Source organism: Trachemys scripta, chromosome 3, assembly GCF_013100865.1.
Source record: "Trachemys scripta elegans isolate TJP31775 chromosome 3, CAS_Tse_1.0, whole genome shotgun sequence".
NCBI lineage: Eukaryota > Metazoa > Chordata > Testudines > Emydidae > Trachemys > Trachemys scripta.
This window is the reverse complement of record NC_048300.1, coordinates 117479901-117506736: the sequence shown is the minus strand read 5'-3', so window position 1 is coordinate 117506736 and position 26836 is coordinate 117479901. Positions and strand designations below refer to the sequence as shown.

Here is a 26836-nt window from a genome sequence, read left to right as displayed (position 1 = left end):
TGCTTAGCCAGTTGGTCCCCCGGCCTGTAGCTGTGCATGAGATTCTTCCTTCCTAAGTGCAGGACTCTGCACTTGTCCTTGTTGACCTAATCCAATTTCTTTTGGCCCAATCCTCCAATTTGTCAGGACACTCTGGTCCCTATCCCTATCCTCCAGCCTATCTACCTCTCCCCTCAGCTTAGTGTCATTTGTGAACTTGCTGAGGGTGCAATCCATCCCATCATCTAGATAATTAATGATGTTGAAGATGTTGAACAAAACTAGCCCCAGGACCAACCCCATGGGCACTCTGCTTGATACCGGCTGCCAACTAGACATCAAGCTGTTGATCACTATCCGTTGAGCCCGACTATCTAGCCAGCTTTCTGTCCACCTTATAGTCCATTCATCCAATCCATACCTTTTTAACTTGCTAGAAAGAATACTGTGGGAGGCTGTATCAAAAACGTTGCTAAAGTCAAGACATATCATGTCCACCCCTTTCCCTATATCCACAGAGCCAGTTATCTCATCATAGAAGGCAAGCAGAATGGTCAGGCATGAGTTGTCCCTGGTGAATCCATGTTGACTGTTCCTGATCATCTTCCTCTCCTCAAGTGCTTCAAAATAGATTCCTTGAGGACCTGTTCCATGATTTTTCCACGATTTTTCTTAAGCTGCTGTGCTAACATTTGAAAAGGCAAATAGTTTTTCTTTTTGCAACAACTGAAAATTCATATCACTTCCCCTCCACCCTCTGTCTCCTCAACTCACCCACTTTCTTCCCCTTCCATGTGGCAGGTACAAAGCATCCTGCAGAACTTCTTAATTTGACACTAACATTGATGGATTTTAGTGTATTTTAAAGTTGTGTTTTAACAATTTTGTCTCCCCTGAATTACTGCTGGTCCATAGAGCCAAATAGCTAAACCTAATTAAAACGTGTGGCATGTTTTACCCATGCTGAGTAATATCAAAGCTGGTGTAGCGGCTGTATTGGTAGAAATTTTCTCTGATGGGGAAGAATGGCAAGGCCCAGGGAAACTGCCAGCAAGTACCATCCCAGCTTAAACTCTGATTAAACCAAGCATTTGGCAAATTATGAAAGGTTTTTGTATCAGAAAAAGTGTGTGAAGCTGATACTCTAAATATTTTGAACATTTAGACTCATCGTAAAGTCAGGAGGTGAGCAATCTATTGCAAATTCCCCTTTATTGTTGAACTCTTCTGGATGTTTCATATATTTAGTAGTGTTCCTTTTTAGTTTCATTTTTATGAAGAACTTACAAATGCCTCTTTCTTTTATATTTTCCCTTTGTGATAAATATTTTTCAAAACATTATTATGGCTCTCATAGATCGTAGTTTCCTTCTCCTACTCCTTTCATTATCCAAGTGTGGACATGGCATATATTCAACAAATTTAGGTAACAGCTGCAAAACTTGAAATTTCATAGAGAACATCATGCATGTATCTTAAGAAAGTTTGTAATTGCAATACCCAAGGGCTGTGCTGAACAAATGTTGCCATTGTTAAAATGAAGGTCCTTGGGAATGAGACAAAAATGTTCACCTCATTAGAAAAATTATATGTTTTCTGTATATACTCCGAGGAATATGTCACTTTTTTCTTCCAATAAAAATATTTAGAAAAAATATAACTACATTCTTATCGTAGTGAGTGCTTTGAAGCACTGTCTGGAGTTAGAGCTGCAGAAACGGGATTTCAGATCAGAGTTTTGGTTTGTACCCACCTCTGTTTAGAAAGGGAATAACATACAGTAAACAGACATATTTCTTCATGGTGGGGGGAAAGATTAGTTTTTTAGTGGTTTATTTAGATTTGTCGGCAAACCAACACCCATGTTATGCACTGAACATCCTTATATAATTTTCACAATTAATACTTAATAGAATGCTGATCTTTATCCAACAATCAATTAACACATTTGCCCCAGAAGACATGGTAATAAAATAAATACAAACCCATCTACAGCAGGTATCATAATAATAAAACAACTTGTCCCACCCTGAGAATCAAGAAAGTCAACAATTATGGACCGTGATGTGCCAAGATGGGAGGCAAATTCTAGAGCTTGAGGACTCCTCATGGAGCATGACCAACCAACAGGTCTCTCTCTTCTGCCAAGGATGCTCCAGCAATATTGCTTCTACCCATTGTAACCATAGCAGTATGGCCTGCGGGGAGAGACACCCACTTATGTAACCCAGTTTTAAACTATTTAGGGCTTGAATTCTACCCAGAAACCTACTGAGCTAACAAGAAATGGCATGAGATTTTTGCAACAATTTTGTCCTATTTTTTGGTCACCGAATTTAATTTTTTTCTGACAAGCTCTCCTAAGGGTAATCAGGGAAGATCCCAGAGTACTGATGTCATCTGATCCTGCAGTGAACTGCTATTTAATTCTAGAGCTGTTTGTAGCCTCAGGAGCAATTTGGCCAAAAGGGCTAATGCGATCGTTGGAGATATAAACAGAAATATCAAGTAGGAATATCAAGAAGTTATATTACTTCTGTATTTGGTGCTATTGCTCATGGAATACTTTGTCGATTTCTGAATGCCACAATTCAAGAAGGATATTAATAAATTGGAAAAAATCAAAAAGAAGAGCCATGAGAATGATTAAAGAAATGGAAAACATACCTTATAGTGATAGACTCAAGGAGCTCAATCGCTTAATCTTCTTTTTGTTAAGCTAAATAGGTGACTTGATCTGTCTAGAAGTACCTTCATTGAGAACAGAAATTTGATAATAGAGGGCTCTTCAGTCTAGTAGACAAAGGTATAACATGGTTCTATGGCTGGAAATTGAAGCTAGTCAAATTCCGACTAAAAATAAAGTGCACATTTTTTAACAGTGAGGATAGTTAACCATTGGAACAATTTATCAAGAGTTATGGTGGATTATCCAAACCTAGATATTTTTTAAATCAAGATTGGATGCTGGTGGTTGTTTTTATGATATGCTCTATTTCAAACAGGAATTAATGTAGGGAAGCTTTATGACCTGTGTTATACAGGAGGTCAGACTAGATGATCACAGTGGTCCCTTCTGGCCTAATAATCAGTGAATCCTGTATTCTGAGGACATGACTTCTACCTGTTCCTCGCTTCCCATCTTTCTACTTTCACAACCTTTTCTCCTTGTCTGCCATCATTATCAATCCCCTTCTCTCTCATTAGTGATATCTGTCCTAACCCAGGCTTCCAACATATAATCACATTTTTCTCTGCCTACCCATCCCTGCTTTCTCCCTCATCTGTCATTATGCTGACAGTTCCATCCTTCCCAATTGCCTTCTTCTGTTCTTTCTGCAACACCCATTCTAGTTTAAAATAAGAAAATGAGAAACACCAGTAAGACTTGTACATAATAAACTGATCTTATTATGACAATCCTTGCCACTTCCCTTTCCTATCTTCTTTCTCCCTCTCTTCCTTTCATTTGTGGTGTCATAGCTCAAAATAGATTGTAAACTCTTTGGGGCAGAAATATGTCATCTGTTTCTGCTGCAAGTTCATTCTAGCAGTTCATACAAGAGAGACTGATCTGCCACAGAGAGATGAGGTGACCTTTAGGTGATTAGCAAAGAGGCCTCTTTCTTTTTCAATCTGAATACAAAAGTTCTTTGAGATTTACAGATGGGTATTGTATTATTCATTATTATATGAAGACTTTTATTTAAACTCTGTCTTTTTTTCTCAAATATACAAATAGCCTCTGCAAATCTCTTTGTAGGTAAACATTAGATAAATTGCATAAGATCTTAGTTGCTTTACAGTTTAAAAAAGATATTGATAACTAAATTGTATGTTTTATGAATTGAAAGGGGGTTTAAATCACATTCCTAAATACTACGTTTAATTGCAAGAAATGATTACCATCTCAAAAGCCACCTGATACAAGCTATAAATTGGCAGCTCATAGCTTGTAGTATTTGGTTGAGTTCTAGAATGTATTTCTTCACAGTCAAACCATACAAATGGTTGGTACATTCCTTATAATTCAATCAAGTATCTAACCTTTATGAACCATTAACAGCACTGAAACATATTGATTCTGAACTCTGGACTGACAGACATCCTGCTAAAAATAAATCGCCTTAAAAACCATGCACACATGTATTGAAGATCCAGACATAGCTGGGAGACCAGTATAGTGGCTCTACAGGCCTGATCCAAAGCCCATTGAAATCACTAGGAGTTTTTTTCATTCATTCATTTCTGTGGGCTTTTGATTAGGCCTTGAGAGGGAAGTGGCATAACCAAGAACTCCAAGGGAAATGACAGTTTTTCCTCCCTCCTTCCCAACAGAAGTACTGTACAGTATTAGCACATTGAACTGGGTATCTGCACTTGCAGAATAAACTGAGCATTTGATGTCATGCTTGTAGGAGATGGAGAATAGACTTAGGACTATGTTTGCATTACTGTGTTTGGGAAAAATTGACAAAGCTACAGTCATGGTGCATACACATTTCCCTTTGACTTTAATGGGAGGTTAGCATATGTAAAGGTTTCAGGAACACTTATTATTGATTATATAGACATATAGGAGTGCATGGTACTTCATAAAAATATATACCCGTTAGAAAAGTCTCTGCCTTAAGGAGTCTATTATCTGAGTTGTAACACAAATAATTAAAAGATGAGGCATGAAGATATAAACAGAATCTTAATTGATCATCAGTAAGGCTAAGATTTTGTCACGGATATTTTTCATAAAAGTCATGGACTGGTCACGGGTAATAATGAAAAAATCACAGAAGCCTGTGACCTGTCCCTGACTTTTACTAAAAATATCTACGATAAAATGAGGAGCCTGCGGATGGGCTGGGAGCTCCAGGGTCCCCATCTGCTGGCAGCTCCAAACTCTGGAGGTTCCCTTTGCTGCGATGGAGGCCGGGAGCTCTGGCGGTCCCTCCTGTTGCCCACGGAAGGGGAGAGCTGCAGGGGTTCCCGTCCCACCCACAGAGGCGGAAAGCTGTGGGGGTTCCTGCTGCCATCTGCAGCAGCTGGAAACTCCGGGGGGTCCCCCCTGCCGCTTGCAGCAGCAGCAAGTGTTGGGGATGACAGGAGCTGCGGGGTGGCAAGGGAGCTGCGGGGGTCCCCCTGCCACCCAAAGCGGCTGGGAGCTGTGGGAGGTCCGCCTGCTGGCAGGGGACCCTACAGCTCCCAGCCGGGGTTGGCTGAATTCACTGAGGTCTTTGGAAGTCTCAGAATCCGTTACTTCTATGACTAAAGCTAGGTCTACACTGGGGGGGAGGGTCGATTTAAGATATACGTCGTAGCTGAATTCGACGTATCCAAGCCGACTTACCCCACTGTGAGGACGGCGGCAAATCGACCGCCGTGGCTCCCCCATCGATGGCGCTTACACCCACCTGGGCTGGTGGAGTATGCGCGTCAATTCGGGGATCAATTGTCGCATCCCGACGAGACACGATAATTCGATCCCCAAGAGATCGATTTCTACCTGCCGATCCAGGCGGGTAGTGAAGACAAGCCCTGAATCACAGCCTTAATTGTCAGTGAAAGGTTAGGCAAAAAACCCCAAAAGAACCTAGACCTGAAGGAGAGATTTGAATGTGTAGAAGGAGTACTTTATATAACTTTGGAAACACAATGTGAATCAATACAGATAAGAAATGTCTGTACTTGCAAATATCCTGACAATGTATTAATATTCTAAACAACAGCCCTTTTATTTAGTTATATTTCTATCTTCTTGTTCTTTTAAAAATGCTGTTGGAAAAAAATATTGAGAGACTGACTGCCTGTTTGTGAGCATAGGCTATATTTCAGGAAGTTAGATAAACTTGTTTAGAGTGGAAATTGAAAATCTGCCTTTGTTTCATGGAAACACACATTTAATAGAGGCTTTCGCAAAACACTTATGTCTTTGTTGGGTTATGCTTTCTCCAACCATCACAAGATGGAGAGATGCAGACTTGATTGATTCTGATACTTCTTACTTGGTTCCATTTTGTATTACATAAAAAAAAGTTTTTGACATTTTTTGTGAAAGTTTTTGTTCTGTTAAAGAGCCAGGGATTGTCAGCGGAGGTTTTGGCATATCTACAGACATGTGAAAGCTATAAATAGACATATGGGGTGAAAAGTTGGGACACATCTTTTGTTGTTGTTGTCCCCACGCCCGTTCCCCTCTGACATTGACATATGTTGGACGGGAAAAAAATTTAGGAGGGATATAATAAAATACAAAATAATCTATTTATTTTCTAGGAAATATACAGGTGATGAGCCATCATTTGCAGATCTACTTGCAGCCAGAGGTCACCCATTTTGAAGTAGTACCTTTTTTTGTTTTTGAGCTTTGTTTCCTTAGAAGACGCTAACATTTATTTTTGACCGGGCACAGATTTAGGGATCAATCATGAGAGATTTTTGAAACTTTTTGACTCCTAAATGATTGTGTGCCTGATCCTAAGAGATGCACTGATGTCAATGAGGTTTATTGGATGGTGATCTCTCAGGAACAGTCCCTATGTGTCATATTTGTACTGTTTGCCAAAAGCATGGTATGACTCCCATATGCAGTGCCAATATGTTGTTTTATGTTCTCCTTTCCTTTGCTGGATATATAAAAACTTTGTTGTTTTCTTCTCTATCCTTGTTACATATAAAATAAAATCATAATGCTGTCTAGAGACTAAACTAGCAGGTTAACCTCCTGCTTAAAGAAGTCACCCACCCAAAGTCCTTGTCAGAGTTTTCAACCAAGGTTGGCTCAAATTCCATTTTCATGAATGCAAATGCACTGTCCATTTACTTCCTAGGTGCAGGGTGTCTTCTTTGCCTGCTAAAAATAACCCCAAAGTTTATTGTCTTTGCTCATAGACAGGCTAATCTCCCAAGGCTTGTTTTTTTCCTGTGTGCTCTCTTCCTGCTGATTTCACGTCTCTTTATTAACATCTGACTTTGTATGTAAATGGGCATCCGTTGTGTTTGCTTACAGTGCTTAATTTACATCACAACATAGAAAGAGGTGAATAAACATCTCCTTTCTAACAGGAAACCTGGTTTTCACCTCCGCAACTTGATACCGAGTCAGAATCATAGAACTGGAAGGGACCTCAAGAGGTTATCTAGTCCAGTCCCCTGCACTCAAGGCAGGACTAAGTATTACCTAGATCATCCCTGACAGGTGTTTGTCTAACCTGCTCTTAAAAATTTCCAATGATGAAGATTCCACAAGCTCCCTAGGCAATTTATTCCAGTTCTTAACCACCCTGACAGTTAGGAAGTTTTTCCTAATGTCCAACCTAAATCTCCCTTGCAATTTAAGCCCATTACTTCTTGTAATATCCTCAGAGGTTAAGAAAAACAATTTTTCTCCCTCCTCCTTGTAACAACCTTTTACGTACTTGAAAACTGTTATCACGTCCCCTCTCAGTCTTCTCTTTTCCAAACTTAAAAAAAAACAATTTTTTATATCTTCCCTCATAGGTCATGTTTTCTAGACCTTTAATCATTTTTGTCGCTCTTCTCTGTACTCTCTCCAATTTGGCCACATCTTTCCTGAAATGTGGTGCCCAGAACTGGACACAATACTCCAGTTGAGGCCTAATCAGTGCAGAGTAGAGCGGAAAAATTACTTCTCATGTCTTGCTTACGACGCTACTGCCAATACATCCCAGAATGATGATTTGTGGGGTTTTTTGCAACAGTGTTACACTGTTGACTCATATTTAGCTTATGATCCACTATGATCCCCAGATCCCTTTCTGCAGTACTCCTTCTTAGGCAGTCATTTCCCATTTTGTATGTGTGCAACTGATTGTTCCTTTGTAAATGGAGTATATTGCATTTATCCTTATTGAATTTCATCCTATTTACTTCAGACAATTTCTCCAGTTTGTCCAGATCATTCTGAATTTTAATCCTATTCTCCAAAGCACTTGCAATCCCTCCCAGCTTGATATCATCTACAAACTTTATAAGTGTACTCTCTATACCATTATCTGAATCATTGACGAAGATATTGAACAGAACCAGACTGAGAACCAGTCCCTTCCAGCATGACTGTTAACCACTGATAACTACTCTCTGAGAACCGTTTTCCAACCATTTTTGCACCCACCTTATAGTAGCTCCATCTAGGCTGCATTTCCCAAGTTTGTTTATGAGAAGGTCATGCGAGACTGTATCAAAAACTTTACTAAAGTCAAGATATACCATGTCTACTGCTTTCTCCCTATCCACAAGGCGTGTTACCCTGTCAAAGAAAGCTATCAGGTTGGTTTGAGACAATTTGTTCTTGACAAATCCATGCTGGCTGTTGCTTATCACCTTATTATCTTCTAGATGTTTGCAAATTGATTGCTTAATTATTTGCTCCATTACATTTCTGGGTACAGAAATTAAGCTGACTGGTCTATAATTCCCAGAGTTGTCCTTATTTCCCTTTTTATAATTGGAACTATATTTTCCCTTTTCCAGTGTTCTGTAATCTCTCCTGTCTTCCATGACTTTTCAAAGATAATCACTAAGGGCTTAGATATCTCCTCAGTCAGGTCCTTGAATATTCTAGGATGCATTTCATCGGGCCCTGGTTACTTGAAGACATATAACTTGTCTAAGTAATTTTTAACTTGTTCTTTTCCTACTTTAGCCTCTGATCCAACCTCATTTTCACTGACATTCACTATGTTAGACATCCAATCACCACCAACCTTCTTGGTGAAAACCAAAACAAAGAAGTCATTAATCACCTCTGCCATTTCCACATTTTCTGTTATTATTCCTCCCCCCCCACCCCCATTGAGTAATGGGCCTACCCTGTCCTTGGTCTTCCTCTTGCTTCTAATGTGTTTGTAGAATGTTTTTTTGTTACTCTTTATGTCTCTAGATAGTTTGAACTCATTTTGTGCCTTGGCCTTTCTAATTTTGTCCCTACATACTTGTGTTATTTGTTTATATTCATCCTTTGTAATTTGACCTAGTTTCCACTTTTTGTAGAACTCTTTTTTTTATTTTTAGATCATTGAAGATCTCCTGGGTAAGCCAGGGTGGTCTCTTTCCATGCTTCCTATCTTTCCTACGCAATGGGATAGTTTGCTCTTGTGCCCTTAATAATGTCTCTTTGAACAACTGCCAACTGTCTTCAATTGTTTTTCCCCTTCAACTTCCTTACCTAACTCCCTGAGTTTGCTAAAGTCTGCCTTCTTGAAATCCATTGACTTTATTTTGCTGTTCTCCCTCCTACCATTCCTTAGAATCATGAACTCTACTATTTCATGATCACTGTCATCCAAGCTGCTTTCCACCTTCAAATTCTCAACCAGTTCCTACCTATTTGTCAAATCAAATCTAGAATACCCTCTCCCCTAGTAGCTTTCTCCAACTTCTGAAATAAAAAATTGTCTCCAATACATTCCAAGAACTTGTTGGATAATCTGGGCTTTGCTGTGTTATTTTCCCAACAGATATCGGAGTAGCTGAAGTCTCCTGTCACCACCAAGTCCAGTACTTTGGATGATTTTGTTAGTTGTTTTTATAAATGCCTCATCCACCTCTTCTTCCCGGTTAGGTGGTCTGTAGTAGACCCCTACCATGACATCCCCCTTGTTTTTTTTACCCCTTTTATCCTTACCCAGAAATTTTCAACAAATCTGTCTCCTATTTCCATCTCAACCTCAGTCCAAATGTATACATTTTTAATGAGGAGATACCCCTCTGTACCTCCTTGCCAGTTAGCATTAAGAAGTTCTTGGGTCACAGCTGAATCGAATGTTGATTAAACTTTTAATTTTAGAGATAGACATCAGACTACATAGCAGTTTATAAAGGATTTATCATGCAGTAACTACTTATTAGCATATGGTGGAAAAGAGTGTCATGTATAAACATTCTCAGTCTCTCTTTTTCATCAGAATATATTTCTGACATAGAAGCAAGGAACTTCTTTTTCTCACTAGCAGCCTAATAGCAAACCCACAGATTAACTATACATCACAGAATTGTCCTCAGAAGACAAAAAAAGATTTGGTAAGGGACAAAGAAAATATGTGCCAACAACATGTGATAAAACAGGTCTATTTACCTTAGGGTGAGAAGGTAATAAACTACTATTCATATCGGACACGTGCCCTGCCTCTCTCTCAATAGACTGAGCCAGTACGGGGCAGAATGTCATACAAGCATTTCTTTTGGGTCCTCATCAGTTCTTGCATAATGATGCTTTCTAAATAAAAATGAAAGGGATGGAGGGCGGCTGAGCTGTCATATAGAGCACAGTACACATTACTAATGAAAGTCCAAAAAAATTACTTCATTTTCTGCAACAGAAACCTCAAGTTTCTTGTCCTCAACAGCATCCGCACTAAAGAAAAGAAACGTTCCTTGGTAAATTTTTGTTTCATCGAAAAATGGTGGTCTTGGCTAGTTCTTAAAACAATATATAATACAGACTGCTGGAACGTACTTGTATACCCATGGCAAAGCCCACTGTGCTTTCTGACCCAGATTCCATGGAGAATTTGAGTGGTAACCTAGTTATGACTGAAACTTTTCTCTAAGAGGTTTTCTTAGGTAGTAATGATCCACTTTTGGAATGAAAAGCTCTCCATATCATGCTACTGAATTAAGTCATTCTGTCTCTTCTCGTGTTGCTGTGCCAGCTAAACCTAATCTGAATCTGTTGCTTTAAAAAGAAAAAAAGTTCTTAGAAGGTTTGAGTACGTAGCAGTTATGAAACAGTGCTATATTTAATATTTTATCTTTCTTTGAGACTACCGTTTTAAGTATACATTTTTCCTCTCTCGTTAAAAGCTCAATTTCAAGTGGTTTAAATCTTTTTTTTTTCTTATTTTTTTAAATGAAAAAATAGCATTACTCACATACCACAAGTCTAAATACTGTCTGGGATTTATTATATTATTCAGTGAAGATGACTACAGATAGTTCCATATAGAACAAAATGATGGACAAAAAATATTCTTGTATTGATGATGATTCCATGAGGCATACAAACTGTGTGTTAAACTTTGTCTCATTCATGCCTCTTTTAGTAAACATTTCTCTCTTAGAAAACTAGCTTTGGGTTTTTTTGGTAATAACTTGTGTCTGCAGTGCATGAGCGTATAGACAATATATTGTTTTAGGAAACTAGTAAAGAATAAAATAGTTTAATGATAATGGTCAATTGACATAAACCAAGAGAAATCTTTCTCAATCAGACACATTAATGAATGAGCTAATTCTTAATAACTGATTAGTGTAATTCTTCAGAGTCCAATATGCTTTTAGAGGCATACATTCAGAAGAATATGTTTGCCTGTAAAGGCCAAATTCTGTTTCCATTGCACCCATAAAATGGGCATTCAGAGCTCTACTGAGAGCAGAGGTTGGATTTGTTTGTTTTACGCCTACAGTGTGCAGTACATCAGCTGAGTAGCTCTCACTAGACTGGACTCAGGGGACCTGGGTTCTGTTCCTAATTTTGCCATTGGCCTGCTGGGTGACCTTGGGCATGTCACGTCATCTCCCAGTGTCTCAGTTTCCCCATTTGTAAAATGAGAATAATGATACTGGCCTCTCTTTGTAAAAATCTTTTGAGATTTTCTGATCTGAAAAAGTGCTACATGAGAGCACAGTGGAATTATTATTATCATTAAATATTATTAGGGCTGTCAATCACAGTTAACTGAAACAATTAACTCAAAACAAATTGACACTATTAAAAAATTAATCACTATTAATCACTGTTTTAATTGCACTGGTAATAATAGAATACCAACTGAAATTTATTATAAATATTTTTGGATATTTATCTACATTTTCAAATATATTGATTTCAGTTACAATACAGAATATAAAGTGCACAGTGCTCACTTTATATTATTTTTATTACAAATATTTTGCAATGTAGAAAAGATAAAAGAAATAGTATACAATTCTCCCCAAAGGAAGCATGTCCTCTGGAATGGTGGCTGAAGCATGAAAGGGCATACAAATGTTTAGCATATATGGCACGTAAATACCCTGCAACGCTGGCTACAAAAGTGCCATGCAAACGCCTGTTCTCACTTTCAAGTGACGTAAACGAGAATTGAGCAGCAGTATCTCCCGTAAATGTAAATAAACTTGTTCGTCTTAGTGGTTCGCTGAACAAGAAGTAGGACTGAGTGGTCCTATAGGCTCTAAAGTTTTACATTGTTTTGTTTTTGAGTGCAGTTATATAAAAAAAATAATTCTACATTTGTAAGTTGCACTTCCACGATAAAGAGATTGCACTACAGTACTTGTATGTGGTGAATTGAAAAATACTAGGTGGGGTTTGTTTCTTTTTACATTGCAAATATTTGTAATCAAAAATAGTAATATAAAGTGAGCACTGTATGCTTTGCATTCCATGTTGTAATTGAAATTAATATATTTGAATATGTAGAAAAACATCCAAAATATTTAAATAAATGGCATTCTATTATTGTTTAACAGTGTGATTAAAACTGTGATTAATCGCAATTAATTGTTTTAATCATTTGACAGCCCTAATTATTATTACATCAACTTTTATCAGATAAAATGATGACATGCATTAAAAAAATGGATCTGAGAAATAATGTCATTGATATAGGAATGCTGATACAGATCAGTTGGTGCTGACCGCAAGTTTTAAAAGTAACTATAGATTTTGGGTGCCTCCATGTTTTGGTCTCCAAACTGAGATATCTTAAGATCTCTGATTGTCAGGAGGCAGGTGCTCAGCACTTTCTGGAGACCAGGTCTATTTAAGTAACCTCAAATTGAATATCCAAAAACTGAAAATCAATAAAGTGATATATCATACACAAAACCCTACAGTGCTTTTCAGGACAATAATTCATGATTTAAAATATGTGGGAAAACAAGACATAAGAAAGGCAATAGCTGTGAAGTTTATACCGGAGAGAGATAATTACATATATTTTTTTGCTATTACATGTCACATTGTTTTCTTTTCCTTTTTTTATGTAAATCAAGAATTATAGCTCTGTACAACTTTTAAGATTTCTCTGCTTTTTTTAATATCAGTCTTTTACATTTTATTTTATTATCTTTTATCTTTTTATTTATTTACTTTTGCCTATGGAGTGAAGGGAAAATTGCTGTGTTTATAGTATAGTTTGCAAATATGATTGGCTGGTAGAAGATAATTATGTTTTTATTTTTCAGAAAACTGTGGGACATATTTCCCAGAAGTGAAAAATGATCCAGCCAAATATTTACAAAGTTGCCCTGAGTCTGTAAAAAAGTGGCTGAGGCAACTGAAAAATGCTGGGAAGGTCCTGCTATTAATTACCAGCTCTCACAGTGACTATTGCAGACTCCTGTGTGAACACATCCTTGGGTAAGTGTACTGTTGATCTCAGTTCATTTCCGATTAGACCTCCCAGAGAGCAGTAACCATGGTTAGAATTAGAGATGGCCCTGAGCAGTAAGGACAGAGGTTTGAACTTTCTCAGATGCAAGGAGGTATTTGGATCTGGGGTTTTGGTCTGGGTCTGTTTCTAGTTAGTGTTTCACATTATCTCAGAACTGGGAGCTCAGTAGTTATGGGATGTCCTAAAAACTATACATTTTTATAAGTATTATTTCACATTGAATAACCAGTTTTTCAAAAGATAGGCCTTGTGGTTAAAGCACTGGCCCTTATTTCTTTATTAATTGTATTATGAATGGCCCCAGATGCCCAAATCTGGATAGGGGCCCTGTTATGGTAGGCACTGTACAAACATATGGTGAGAGGCAATTCCTGCCCTGAAGCTCTTACATGAATGGCTATTAGCCAGCATGGGTAAGGAATGGTGTCCCTAGCCGCTGTTTGTCAGAGGGTGGAGATGGACGGCAGGAGAGAGATCACTTGATCATTACCTGTTAGGTTCACTCCCTCTGGGGCACCTGGCATCGGTAGACAGAATACTGGGCTGGATGGACCTTATGTTCTTATGTTCTTAGAAGGGAGGAGAAACTGAGATGCAGAGATGTGAAGCAACTTGCCCAAGGTTACACAGCAGGTCACTGGCACATACAAGTGGGGCCAGATGTATGCATAGGCCTATAGGGCTATGCCAAAAGCCCCCATCTGCTGATATCTTGCGATTGTAACAGAATCAAGACTTCCATTTTTTAAATAAAAAGTAAGTTTCTAGGTTGTGAAGAAAAGCTTGAAAGTGTGATCAGGGATTAACAGGTGCAGTGATGTCTGCTTGAGTCTAGAAATATAGTTCTGAGAAGTGTGAATGACCCCATGCATCTCAATAGGGTGTTAATTCTGAGGCCCACTGCTCTTGTAGGCCCTACCAACACCACCTCAGCAGAGGATTCTGTATATGGCAAGAGAAATAGATTGCAGTGGCCAGCCCACGCTCCCAAGCAAATATTTCCCAATTGTTGAGGCATGTAGTAAGGCCACTCCCAGCTGCCATCTGTCTTTCTGAGAAGGGCCCCTGTTGCTCCTGAGGGGAGAAGTTCCCTTGTTGCCACTTTGGTAAGAAGGGACCTCTTGCCACTCCCCTGCCTCTCTGGGAGTGCGTAGGACCCTTTGTCATCATCATTACATGTGGAGTGCAGGGCCATAGCACGGGGATGAGGCCACAGGGGAACCCATATTATGATATATCTAGAGGACCAGATTGCTCTACTCTTGTCCCAGGTCTCCCAACTCTCAATCCACTGTCCGATGAATGTATGTGAGCTACTCAGATATTATACAGTAACCTTCAGAGAAGAGCCTATAAATAACTTATCATTGCTCTTAATGCGTGATTGCCAAAAAAGATAATTGTGCACAGAAAACATATATTTACAGTACTTAGGCAGAATAGATAATTTCACACAGAGATGGTTCACTGCAATTAATTTGAGATCTACAGCTGCCAATGATGGCACCTATTTGTATCCACAGATTTTTCAAGCTCATAATATTGAGAATTTGGCTGGATAAGCCAAATGCAACCCAAAGTTAGTGGGCTTAACTCCCACTGAAATCTCTGGGACAAATCCATGAAGTTAATAATGGTGTAGGTTACACACTGAGTGTAACTTCATTAATAAAACAGTTTTAGGCGGCAGCATATTGTAGCTATTCTGGCTCTCAGTGGGTGTATTACATATAGAAATTGGGTAGAAATTGCAGCAGGAAAAGCACAACTGATATAAAAGTGTAAGACACAGCTGCGTCCCAACAACAGCACAACTCCTGCCAAACCATTCCCAGTGCTCCCAGGACTAAACAGAATCCTGGCAGCAGCAGCTACAACTCTACTATTTTGGATGAGACTTGCACCTGCTGCCACTAAGGTGGAATCTGTTTCCTCCTGCCACCCCTCAAAAACGAATAAAAAGTAATACTCAAATGAGTAGTATACCCAGGGACTGATTCTCTACCGCCAGGCACTTTCTGTAGTCATTTATATCAGTGCAAGCACTCCTATCCATGCATTGACCTCTGGGCCTCCCTTTAATTGGGTATGTAATGCTCTAGTAGTTCTCTACTGGTGTGCAAGAGATCTTAAAGACTGTATGGCTACATGGCACAGTGAAAAGCCTGCTACATCCACACTGCTGTACATAGCCTTTCACTGACACATATAGCTGTGGCCGGGGGGAGACAGCAAGGAAAAGCTTTGGTAGGTCCCCACTGCTGGAATCTTTCCCTGCAGCAGGGGAAGACTACAGCAGGTGGGAGCTGCCGGAGTCTTTTCCTGGGGATGGGAAAGGTTGCAGCAGCAGGATGCTATGCTGCTAAAAGTAGCAGTGGAGATGGAGAGTCATGGCTTGGCCGAGTAGAGAGCTGTGAAATGTATATACTTGTGTGCATACCCTCACCCTTCAGGTATGTCTTTATTTGCCTGAACCATGCATCACAAGCTACAATTCTATATATACTCATGCTAGCAGAGGCTATGCATGTATGCACTCTACACGCCACTGAAAGACGCATGCAGTATAGACATACTTTACATTGTCAATAAGGATGATTTCCCTTGTTAAGCACAGCTCTCTTGAAAAGGTAGAGATTAGAAATGGAAGAACCCTACTAGGTCATCTTGTCCATTTCTGTGCCAATGTAGGATTGTGGCCTTCTGTGTTTAGCGCAGTCCTATTTTAAATGAGTCAGGGAATGTGGCTTCCACCACTTCCCTTGAGAGTCTGCCTATTCCACAATCTACTCGATGCTACTGCTAAGAATTTTTTCCTCATGTTCATCTGAAATGTTCCCTCGCTCTAGTTCATCGTGATATAAAATTATTCTGCTTAACTGCCAGGGGGCAAATTTGTCACGTACACATGGAAGATATACAGCACAGCTATTGCTATGTCTTAACTCAGGAAGTTCCTTCAAGAGGAAATGTAGCCAAACTCCAAACCTGGAGACAATGGACCTTTCTGTGCCTGCGTCCCGTAGATACCTAACTGCTTAGTTTGCAAAATAAGCAAGGAGGAGGGGGCAAATAGATGAACAATAAGAGGTCATAAGAGGGGCAGATACATGTAGCTTGCTAATTATGTATGGTAATTATGGGAAATTTTGGCCAATCATAGAGCGATAGATTATCATAGTCAACTGCATATAATGCTTTGGTGTAAGTGTTTTCTTTGTTCTTGCTGACTTATGAGCTCGAACCCAATTGCAATTGAAATAAACGGATCGCCCCTCCCAGGGCTCCTTGCTTGATTAGCTGTGTCCATCTCTCCTTATTCCTCAGCTGGAACGGACAGAAATTTCTATGACAATTGCATAACTCCTGGTTGTACTCTTTGGCTTTTCAGTTCCCTCACTGTTGCTTGCACTGTAGAAACAAAGTATTTATAAATGGTTACCATGTCACTCCCTTAGTTATGATATAAAGCATATTTGTTCTTGGCTTCTGTTCTTGTAAATTGATCCTCCCCAACCCCTTATTTCTCTTGCTTTTCTCTGACTTCCCTTTGGTTTATCAATATTTTTCTAGTATTCAAGTATCCAGAACTGTGTGTAGTATGTATCATATGAGAGCCATAGTACACAGTGAGCATGATCTTGAGAGCAACCTCAGCTTAGTCTCACTCTTTAGTGGCACCTATCAAATTGTGAGTACAAGTGTCATTCAGACATCTACCAGTAAGTACTATACCTGACTGGATGTGCAAATCAAGTATAGTGACTTCACTTGAAGTTTCTTTCATTTTAAGAGATAGGTAGTTCTACCAGCGTTCCCCATTTTAAGTACAGGAAACATATCTCCATCCACTAAAATCTTTGAAAAAAGAAGAAAAAATTTAAATGTGTCCATTGTGTTATGTGATGTTGAATTGAACTCACAAAAAGAAAGCTAAAATGCTTTATAGAGACAGTCACAAGCTCCAGATGAAAGATTTTCAACAGTAGTCATATTTCCTGCAGGAGGTTTTACATCTTGCACATGCAATAATCAAGTTTTTGGCTGATTTTTTTTTTAAGGTTGGAAACAGAGAAGCAAACAAAAGCATAAAAGACACTTCTGGTTGAACTGAGATTTTAACCACTATGTTTGAATTAGGATAGATCAGTTTTACAGGAAACTAAAGATTAATTGAAAACCGGTTTTATTATTGCAAATACATTATTATTTTATCTGTGGTGTTCATTGTAGTTCAAGTCTTCTGATAGAACTTAATTAATAGGTTCTGTTTAAATGTGTAAACAAATAGAAAAATTGGAAGAAATCATCACTGTTACTTTTCTTTTGGTCATTTTGACAGCAAACTGACCTAGTCAGAACTTTAGTTTCAGTTCTCTCTTCTTTTTTTTAAAAAAACCTTTGAGTTATATTCAAAACAGCGGTTCTCCCTAAATCTGTTCCAGATGCCTTCCTTTGCCTTCTACACTTGATCACATGTATCTGACACATTACACTGTCATGTTTGTTAATAAGATTAACATACACGAAAATCAGAGAGCGGAAAGGACTGTGTCAGATTTTAACTTCAAAAGAAACCTCTACATATTTCTATTGCATCTCTCTATGGTCATTTATCAAATCCAATCACTTATCTGATAAACTCCACTGATAGTTAATAATCTAAAGCATATGTCTTATAACTATTGGAATGCAAATTTACTTTTGGAAAGCCTCTTATAATACATGTCAAAGGTCAGTAATGCATATTTTTATTCAGATCTGTACATCTGGTATATAGTCTGTCTGATTCTGCTTTTATATTTGTTAACATTTCAGCTCATTATACCCTGGCTGTATTTGCTACTTCCTCCTTCCATAATAAGGCTATCCAAGAATTTTACTAGAGGGTACCAATTCATGCAATATAATAAAAATCACCTTAAAGAAGCACTTCTAATAAAAATAGATAGCATGTATATGCATTTTTAAAATTTGCTACTATATTCCAGCATTAAGATTTAATTAGGTTTAGCAACATTTTTCCACTTATGTACTACTTCAGACTAATTTATATTTTTATAACCTCCTTCAGAGACTTTTAGAGAAGAATTTTTAACTCCATTTTATAGCTGGATATAATTTAGGGAGTGAGGTGAAATGACTTGCTCAAGGTTGTGGAGGGAGCCATGCTTGGCGTTGGGAGTATTACTCAGAAATATCTGCCTCCCAGTCTTGTACTAAGACCATTAGACTACATTCTCCTTTCATCACTTTCACCTTGAAATAAATATCCATCCATAATAAAAGCCAGAAGTATGGGACCAGTAGCGCTAATAACAAATAGTGAGTTTTGCATGGAGGTGGTATAAGTACAGGTAAGTAGCTAGAAATAGCAAATGTTTCATTTAATATTATAACTGTCCTAACTGGGGGGAAAAACACATCAGAGAGGGGAAAATGTGCCTACTAAGGGCCAGATTTTAAAATGTACTATGATGTTTAAAGATGCAGATAGGCACCTATTGGAATTTTCAAAAGCACCTAGTGACATCAATGCACTAGGCACCCCACAGTATGCCTAGTGCAGTGGAGCCTAGTCATGAACCAGAACTCCTAGGTGCTATGGTAATACAAATTAATAATAATAATAATTAATATAATTAATAGAAGGCTTCAGTCTGATAGGCTGTCTATCCAACATGCTTTCACCGGTGATATATTAACTTAAAAATGGAAGCAAATGGGTGTGGGGAAATAGTATAAAAATCTCTAAGCAAAGTGGCATGAAAAAATGTTTTATAGAAAACGGTTTTGACGGTCGGTCTTATCTACATGGCTTTATTTCCTTTTTTTAAAAGTGTTTAAAAGTTGTTTGACTTGTTTTGTTTTGTCATTTCAGGAATGATTTTGCAGGGCTTTTTGACATTGTGATCACAAATGCATTGAAACCTGGTTTCTTCTCTCAGATGCCAAACCAAAGACCTTTCCGAACCCTTGGTAAGACTCAGTCACGTATACATCTGTTTCTTACACACTTAGATCTAAGAAATGGAGGGTCCAATCTAGTAGATCTGCAGGTTAAAACTCTCTGACATAATCAAGCATTCAGATAGCGAGTGGAAGAGATAAGAGATTCTAGATTGGTAGATTAGTTCAATTCCCAAGGCAGGCTACTTGGAAAGGTTACTGAGGAAGTAAAAGTTGTAATGCTGGAAGCAACTTGAAAATATAATGAAAAATGAAGTAAGCTTTTGGTTTAAAACAGAATGAAAGAAGTTGATATAACTTTGGGCTACATATACTGAAGTATTGCATGATTGAGCACAATGGTGAGTCATTTCTCTGCATTGCATAGGCAAGATCATATACAGAATACTGCATACAGTTCTGGGAAAATTCATTAAAAAACATTTAAACAAATTCGAGGAAATTCAGAAAACAGAAACAAATACACTTGCAAGACTGGAGGAAATGATTTATGGGGAAAGTTTGAAAGTATCTAATATGTATAATTTGGCTCAGTATTAACTGACAGTGGGCATACCATTCACTTAAAAAATAAAAACAATCCCAAACTTTGTCACAATGTAGTGAATTAGGTTATTAGACTAAAGCATTTAAGGAATGGGGTGTACAAAAAAGGAAGGGCTTGTTAATCAACACATGTGAATAGACATGTACAACAAGTCAAACAGTTTTGACTGCTTTTCATAAATATCCTCATGATTCTGTAACATTCTGAAAATTAAGCTTATGGGCAAAATAGCAGATTGGCCCAACTTCTAAAGCAGTGCAAATCAGAAAAAAAAAAAATAAGGGCATATAGAACTGTATTTTAACATCTGATTTTGGAAAAGTGTGTCACTCCAGACCCAAATTAATTTTACCTTTTGAACTCTTAAAAGGCAGAGTGGCAACACACAGGAAATACTTTCTAATGCCATATCTATTTATGAAGAAGAGTAATAAAAAGTATGTTAAATATATATATTTTTAAAAGAATGAGGTCAAATAGGAAGCTGTCAAGTTGACAGTTTGATGTAAAATAGCACAGGAAGGAACTCATATAAAATATGAATGAATAAGCAAAGACTTTATAAGTGGTAAGCTGTCAAGTTTAAAAGCATTTTTGCTAATTTATCTTGATGAAAATTGAAAATAAAGTATAACTTAGTTCAGATGCTTTAAAAATCATCAGTCTTCTCATGCCTACAAATGGGGGTTTCATTCCCTGAGTCTCTGGTGGTGGTGGTGGTTTGTTTGTTATAATAGTGCCAACAGGTTCCTGTCAGGATCTGGGCCTCATGGCAGTAGGCATTATATAAACACAGAATAAGAGATGGCTCATGTTCTGAAGTGATTTCAATCTAAAAAAGACAGGAGAGACAAAAGAAAATAGACAATCAACAAATGAGTAATGTGCCCAAACTACAGAAGTTACTAGGTACACTGTCTCCAACCTTTGTTCGCTTTGCTAGGGTTCCCCCCCCCCCCCCCAATTTAACTTGATCTCAAATAAGAGCAAAATTGCCTCATCTTCAGAAAGATCAATCAGAGTATTGACGATACTGTAACAGGGACAAATATTTCTAAAAACAACTTTGGAAATTTTAATAAAGCATATTCTGGTGTACTAAATTGTTAATAATTTAAAATACTCTGTAGTGTTAATCACCTAAATAATGAGTAGAAAAAAATTATGTGGGCATCTTATTTATACATTTCTTTTTTGTGGAAAATTTTGAATTTTGTTAAAAAAAAAAACCCAAACAAACCTGGAAACATTTAGGTTCTGGCCAAAAATATAGCGTTTTTGGTTTTCTAATTAAAAAGTCAAAATTTTCTGCAGGAAAAAGAAACCTTTCTGAAACGTTCTAGTGGAAGTCTGTTGGGCCTTACCAACCCCTTTCCTTCTGCTTGTGCTCCTTGGATGCGCTGCTTGAGCTCAGGTGGCTTCTTCCCAATGGCTTGTTCCTGCAATAAAACGTGGGCATCTCAATGCCCCTCCTAAAATTTGGTAACCTAGGTAACTGCCTGTCTACCCTATGCCCAAAGCTGCTGGTTCAATGGGGCTGAGGAGAGGAATGTGATCAGGAACAGTCAAAATGGATTCACTAATGGCAAGTCATGCCTGACCAACCTGATTGCCTTCTATGATGAGATAACTGGCTCTGTGGATATGGGAAAAGCAGTGAACATGATATAGCAAAGCTTTTGATTCAGTCTCCCACAGTATTCTTGCCAGCAAGTTAAAAAAGTATGGATTGGATGAATGGACTATAAGGTGGATAGAAATCTGGCTAGGTTGTTGGGCTCAACAGGTAGTGATCAACGGCTTGATATCTAGTTGGCAGCGGGTATCAAGCAGAGTTCCCATGGGGTCCGTCCTGGGGCTGGTTTTGTTCAACATCTTCATTAATGATCTGGATGATGGGATGGATTGCACCCTCAGCAAGTTTGCAAATGACACTAAGCTGGGGGGAGAGGTAGATACACTGGAGGGTAGGGATAGGGTCCAGAGTGACCTAGACAAATTGGAGGATTGGGCCAAAAGAAATCTGATGAGGTTCAACAAGGACAAGTGCAGTGTCCTGCACTTAGGACAGAAGAATCCCATGCACGGCTACAGGCTGGGACCGACTTTTCTAAGTAGCAGTTCTGCAGAAAAGGACCTGGGGATTACAATGGATGAGAAGCTGGCTATGAGTCAGCAGTGTGCCCGTGTTGCCAAGAAGGCCAATGGCATATTGAACTGTATTAGTAGGAGCATTGCCAGCAGATTGAGGGATGTGATAATTCCCCTCTATTTGGCACTGGTCAGGACACATCTGGTGTATTGTGTGGGGCCCCCACTACAGAAAGGTTGTGGACAAATTGGAAAGAGTCCAGCGGAGGGCAATGAAAATTATCAGGGGGCTGGGGCACATGACTTACGAGGAGAGGCTGAGGGAACTGGGCTTCTTTAGTCTACAGAAAAGAGTGAGGGGGGATTTGTTAGCAGCCTTCAACTGCCTGAAGGGGGGTTCCAAAGAGGATGGAGCTCTGCTGTTCTGAGTGGTGGCAGATGACAGAACAAGTAGAAATGGTCTCAAGTTGCAGTGGGGGAGGTCTAGGTTGGATATTAGGAAACACTATTTCACTAGGAGGGTGGTGAAGCACTGGAGTGGGTTACCTAAGGAGGTGGTGGAATCTCCATCCTTAGAGGTTTTTAAGGCCTGGCTTGACCAAGCCCTGGCTGGGATGATTTAGTTGGGAATTGGTCCTGCTTTGAGCAGGTGGTTGGACTAAATAACCTCCTGATGTCTCTTCCAACCCTAATCTCCTATGATTCTACATTTCCCCATCCATCAGAAAGTCTAAATTTGGCCCAGTTTTCTAATATTGCTGAGTCAATAGGTTTGTCCTGTTTCAGTGGGTTTCCATTCAAGGTGGGCTCAAGTTACAAAATGAGGATCCTTTTCTTGATTTCAAACTCTGTGCCCCCGTTCAGGGCTGTTGAATCAGGTTCTGCATTGAAACATGTGGTGCTGTAGTTGTAGTTTTTGTTTCAAACTTTGCAGGGAAACCTTTAAAGAAAAGTTTTAAATCTGTCAGTCTTTCATTTTGGAGGAACCACTGTGGTCTATAAATATTTGAAGGAAGAGAACATGATAAAGAAGTTATTATCTGCAGTAATATGATACTGTATGAGCTGCAAGAATGATTTTTCAGTAGAACGTAATTTTGGAACTAATCCATTTGGAACCATGAAAGTTAATTTTGATTGTGCTAAACACGCATCAGTACCTCATTTGTGTGCGTTTCAAAACATGCATCAATCAAAACTGCCAGAACATTGTATGCATTGTTGCAAGATTTACGTAACTTTTTTTTTTAGAACCAAGGTACTAATTGTTGTTATAACAATACATTTTTGTTTATTTAGTACTTCTTCAAAGAACTGTGCTAAAAATACAGTAATATTTAAAAAAAATAAAATAAAAATCATATTAATGGAATTCTCTTATGAAAATTAAAATCTTCTGTATTGATTTTAAAGCATTTATACTAAACTATACCTAACAAAATATGGACAAACAACAAGCAAAAATCAAATAGTTTAATAAACAGGTTTATACTGCCATGCAGCTTCAACTCCAGAATACCTCTTCAAGGATCTTACATATGTCTGACTTGCACATCTGTATTTCTTTAGATAGGAAAGAAATTGCTTTCATAGTACATAAAATTCACCAATTTTGACATTAATCTTATAAACAAGGTCAGATCCTCAATTTGTATAAATTGACATAGCTTCATTTAATCATTATAAGTACCTTATTTACAACATCTAAGGATTTGTCCCAAGATGTTCATGTAAAGCAACGTCTACCATATCAGCACGCCTGTCTTTTGAAAATCGGATATAAGAACTTTCCATTTTTTTGAACAACTAAGGTCAGCTTAAATTAATTTTTTTTAAGATTTTGTAGTTCTATGAATTGAAGAAAAACCATGGAGCAAACATAGTTTGGTCTCACCTGGTAATTTATGATGTCATACTACTTCTATAACATTAAACCACAAATTTATTATATCAGTACGTTGCTAATTAATATGTGTTAGCACTAATCCTTGAACAGGTGTGCATGACCCCAACAAATTCTTTATTTTTATTATTATTTTTCTCTTAAATTAAAAATGTCTCAAATAATGCTGACCTCCCTGAGTAGCTTCTATAAGTTTGTGCTATTGGGCATCTCCTTCGTGGACCTAAATACTGCCATTATGCATTTACACTCAGTTTGTGGAACTCTTGCAGTTTTAGCTCTCAATTTTTCTGTTTTTCAGCAATTGTGTGACTAAAAGTGGTACTCTGTGTGTGTGTGTGTGTGTGTGTGTGTGTAAATAAGATATATATATATATATTGACTTTGGAAAAATGTTTCATTTTTAAAATCTTACTATACAAAAATGAGATAATAGTTATATGAGATATTATGGAATCATCCTGTGATAGATTTATTAATCATGCATCTTTGACTATCCTGCTCTCCTCCAACCAATCCATGTCAACCATGACTTTTTCTAGCTTTCCAACCTCTGAGCATCTTCAAACAGCTGCCATTTTCTAACAGACCATCACCAAAGAAACTTTTTTTCTTCCCCAAATGTGGAATTGCTCTCTTTGATCCCAGCATTAACATCATCTTTCAAAAAATTTAAAGGTCCTAAAGGCCAGAACAGAAAAGACACTTTCTTGGGAAAGTCACAGTTTTTCTGTACATAAAAATGTCACAAATTCAAAGGCCAATAACAAAAAATTGAGAAGGGGTATAAAACCATGTTTCATTGTTTAAATCAGTCTCTAACTATTAGGAATTAGGATGAGACTTTCATGGGGAGCAGATTACCCCACATATGCCTTGCCTTCCTCTGCAAGGTGACCATCTGGAGCTGGACATTGTCAGAGACAGGTTACTGGACTAGATGGACCCTGGTTCTGATCCAGGACTAGATGGACCCTGGTTCTGATCCAGTATGATAATTCTTAGGTTTTTATGTTTATATAGCATTTCAGGACTAGACATGGAAGCTTTCTATCAATGGAAAGGGTTGACTCAGTTTTCCAGTGGGTCCAAATACACTCTCCTAAATCTGGAAGGTCCTGAAAAAAATTGTTTTAAATAGGAAATATTTTAGATAAGGTAACCTCTTTTAGTTTTTATTATGTTTTTATGGCTCATTATGACTTTGTTACAGTTGGACATATGGTATTTGATATTCCTATTTTTACTAATAGAAGAATTAAAAATAACTAATTGTTTTAAAAGATTATTAAGCCAATAGTTATAGATTCCCCCCCCCACCCCACCCTGTCACATATGTAGAACATGCAGAATAACTGGTGGTGCAGCATGGTGTGAAAGTTTTATATTTTGAGATAAGCTGCATAACTCAGTCCTAGCTTCACCACCTATGAGAATGAGACCATCTCTAGTGAGTGCTGATAAAACCTTCAACCACAACACTATATATTTCTTCTCCATTATATGTGGTGGGGTAGAGACTTGCATAGTTATGGTTGCCTGACACTTTGCATTGTAAGATCCTGTTTTCAGTTGCTTATAACTTTGCCAAATTTTAACCATTGAGGCTGAAAGTCTCCTCCTTGTGTGTCTGCCTCAGGTTGATTTTTTTTTCTGGAAAGTTTTAGCTAAAATGGTTCATCCATTTCCAAGAATTTGATTAGGGAAAAGTACGTTGTTTTCCCCATGTTAAAAAAATATATAGTTAGATAATCTTACAATCAATGCATTTACAAGCTCTCGCTTTTCCATGCTTTGGCGTAGGTGCTTGAAATTTGATAAAGGGCTACTGAGGTGTTAGGGATGTGCCTTTTGCTATCCCTGTAAAAATTTGCCCTAATTTAGCCAAGTTATGAGCCTCTTAAAAAAAAAATCTCAGTTTGCACACACTTAATAGAAACTATTGTTAGAGTTTGGCAGCTAAATTATCCAAAGATTCTGTTTGTACTGAGCATTAGAGCTGGCTGGGTAATCTTGCCAAAATGGTTTTTCATCAGAAAAATGCAATTTGTTGAAAGCAAATATTTTCATGGGAAAGGGTCAGTTTTGTCTAAACATAAGTATGTGTGGTGTGTGAGGCCCCAGACTAGCCCATGGGTTAGGGGAAGACCCAGATTTGGATCCCTTCTCTTCCTGATTGTTATCAGAGGACTCAAACCCAGGAGAGTTCCAGTCTCTCTGTGAAAAGTCTTGGATTCATCCTGGAACAGAGGATTAATATGAAATCTCTAAAATATCCATGGGTTGGGAAAACCATTTTCCACCCAGTTGTACTGAGCATGCTCCAGAATTGCAGCGACTGAGCAGGATATTCTCTACAGTTGCTGCTCCTGGCTGATTGGTCACTGGCTAGTGGAACTGAGAGCAAGCGTACTGTCTCTCCTATGCTCTCAGTGTTCCCTCTGCTGGCATCCAAGCAGGGAGGTTGAGGAAAAAACTGAGAGGAATGCAGAGAGCTGAGGAAGTGTGTGTAGGGTGGAATGGGAGAGAATAAAAGCAGGGAGCTAAAGGGGGCTGCAGGGGCCAGTGTGTGTAGAGGTGTGTAGAAGAGGATGGCACACCAAGGGGGAAGGAGCCAGGGAATGGGGTGGAGGAAGGGATGCAGATACAGAGAGAAGAGGGGTGGCACAGGTAACCTTAATTCTGGCATTTCCTATCTTTTGAGCACTTGATTTTGCAACCTTTATGTTCTTTTGATATAGGTGGGGGTTTTGGAAGTATTATATTATTCAGAGAAACCTTAAATAGAACTTAATGCTGTACCAGAGTCACTGTGCTGGCTGGAGGAATGAGTGTTTCTCAGTACACCTTCGGGCAGCCCCAAAGAATGTGCGTCTGGCCTTATCAGAAGGAACAACTTATCAGAAGGAACTAGAAAGTAATTTTATGGGGAAG

At 38.4% G+C, this 26836-nt stretch overlaps 1 protein-coding gene across 1 annotated transcript in view; it reads left to right on the top strand.

The window, feature by feature from the left end:
- The window catches only part of NT5DC1 (5'-nucleotidase domain containing 1), a 277652-nt gene that overhangs the window by 120888 nt on the left and 129928 nt on the right, over window positions 1-26836 (top strand). The window contains exons 7-8 of the mRNA XM_034765827.1: window positions 13183-13357; window positions 19273-19370. Coding sequence (XP_034621718.1) covers window positions 13183-13357; window positions 19273-19370 — 273 coding nt within the window. The remainder of the gene's footprint in view (window positions 1-13182; window positions 13358-19272; window positions 19371-26836) is intronic.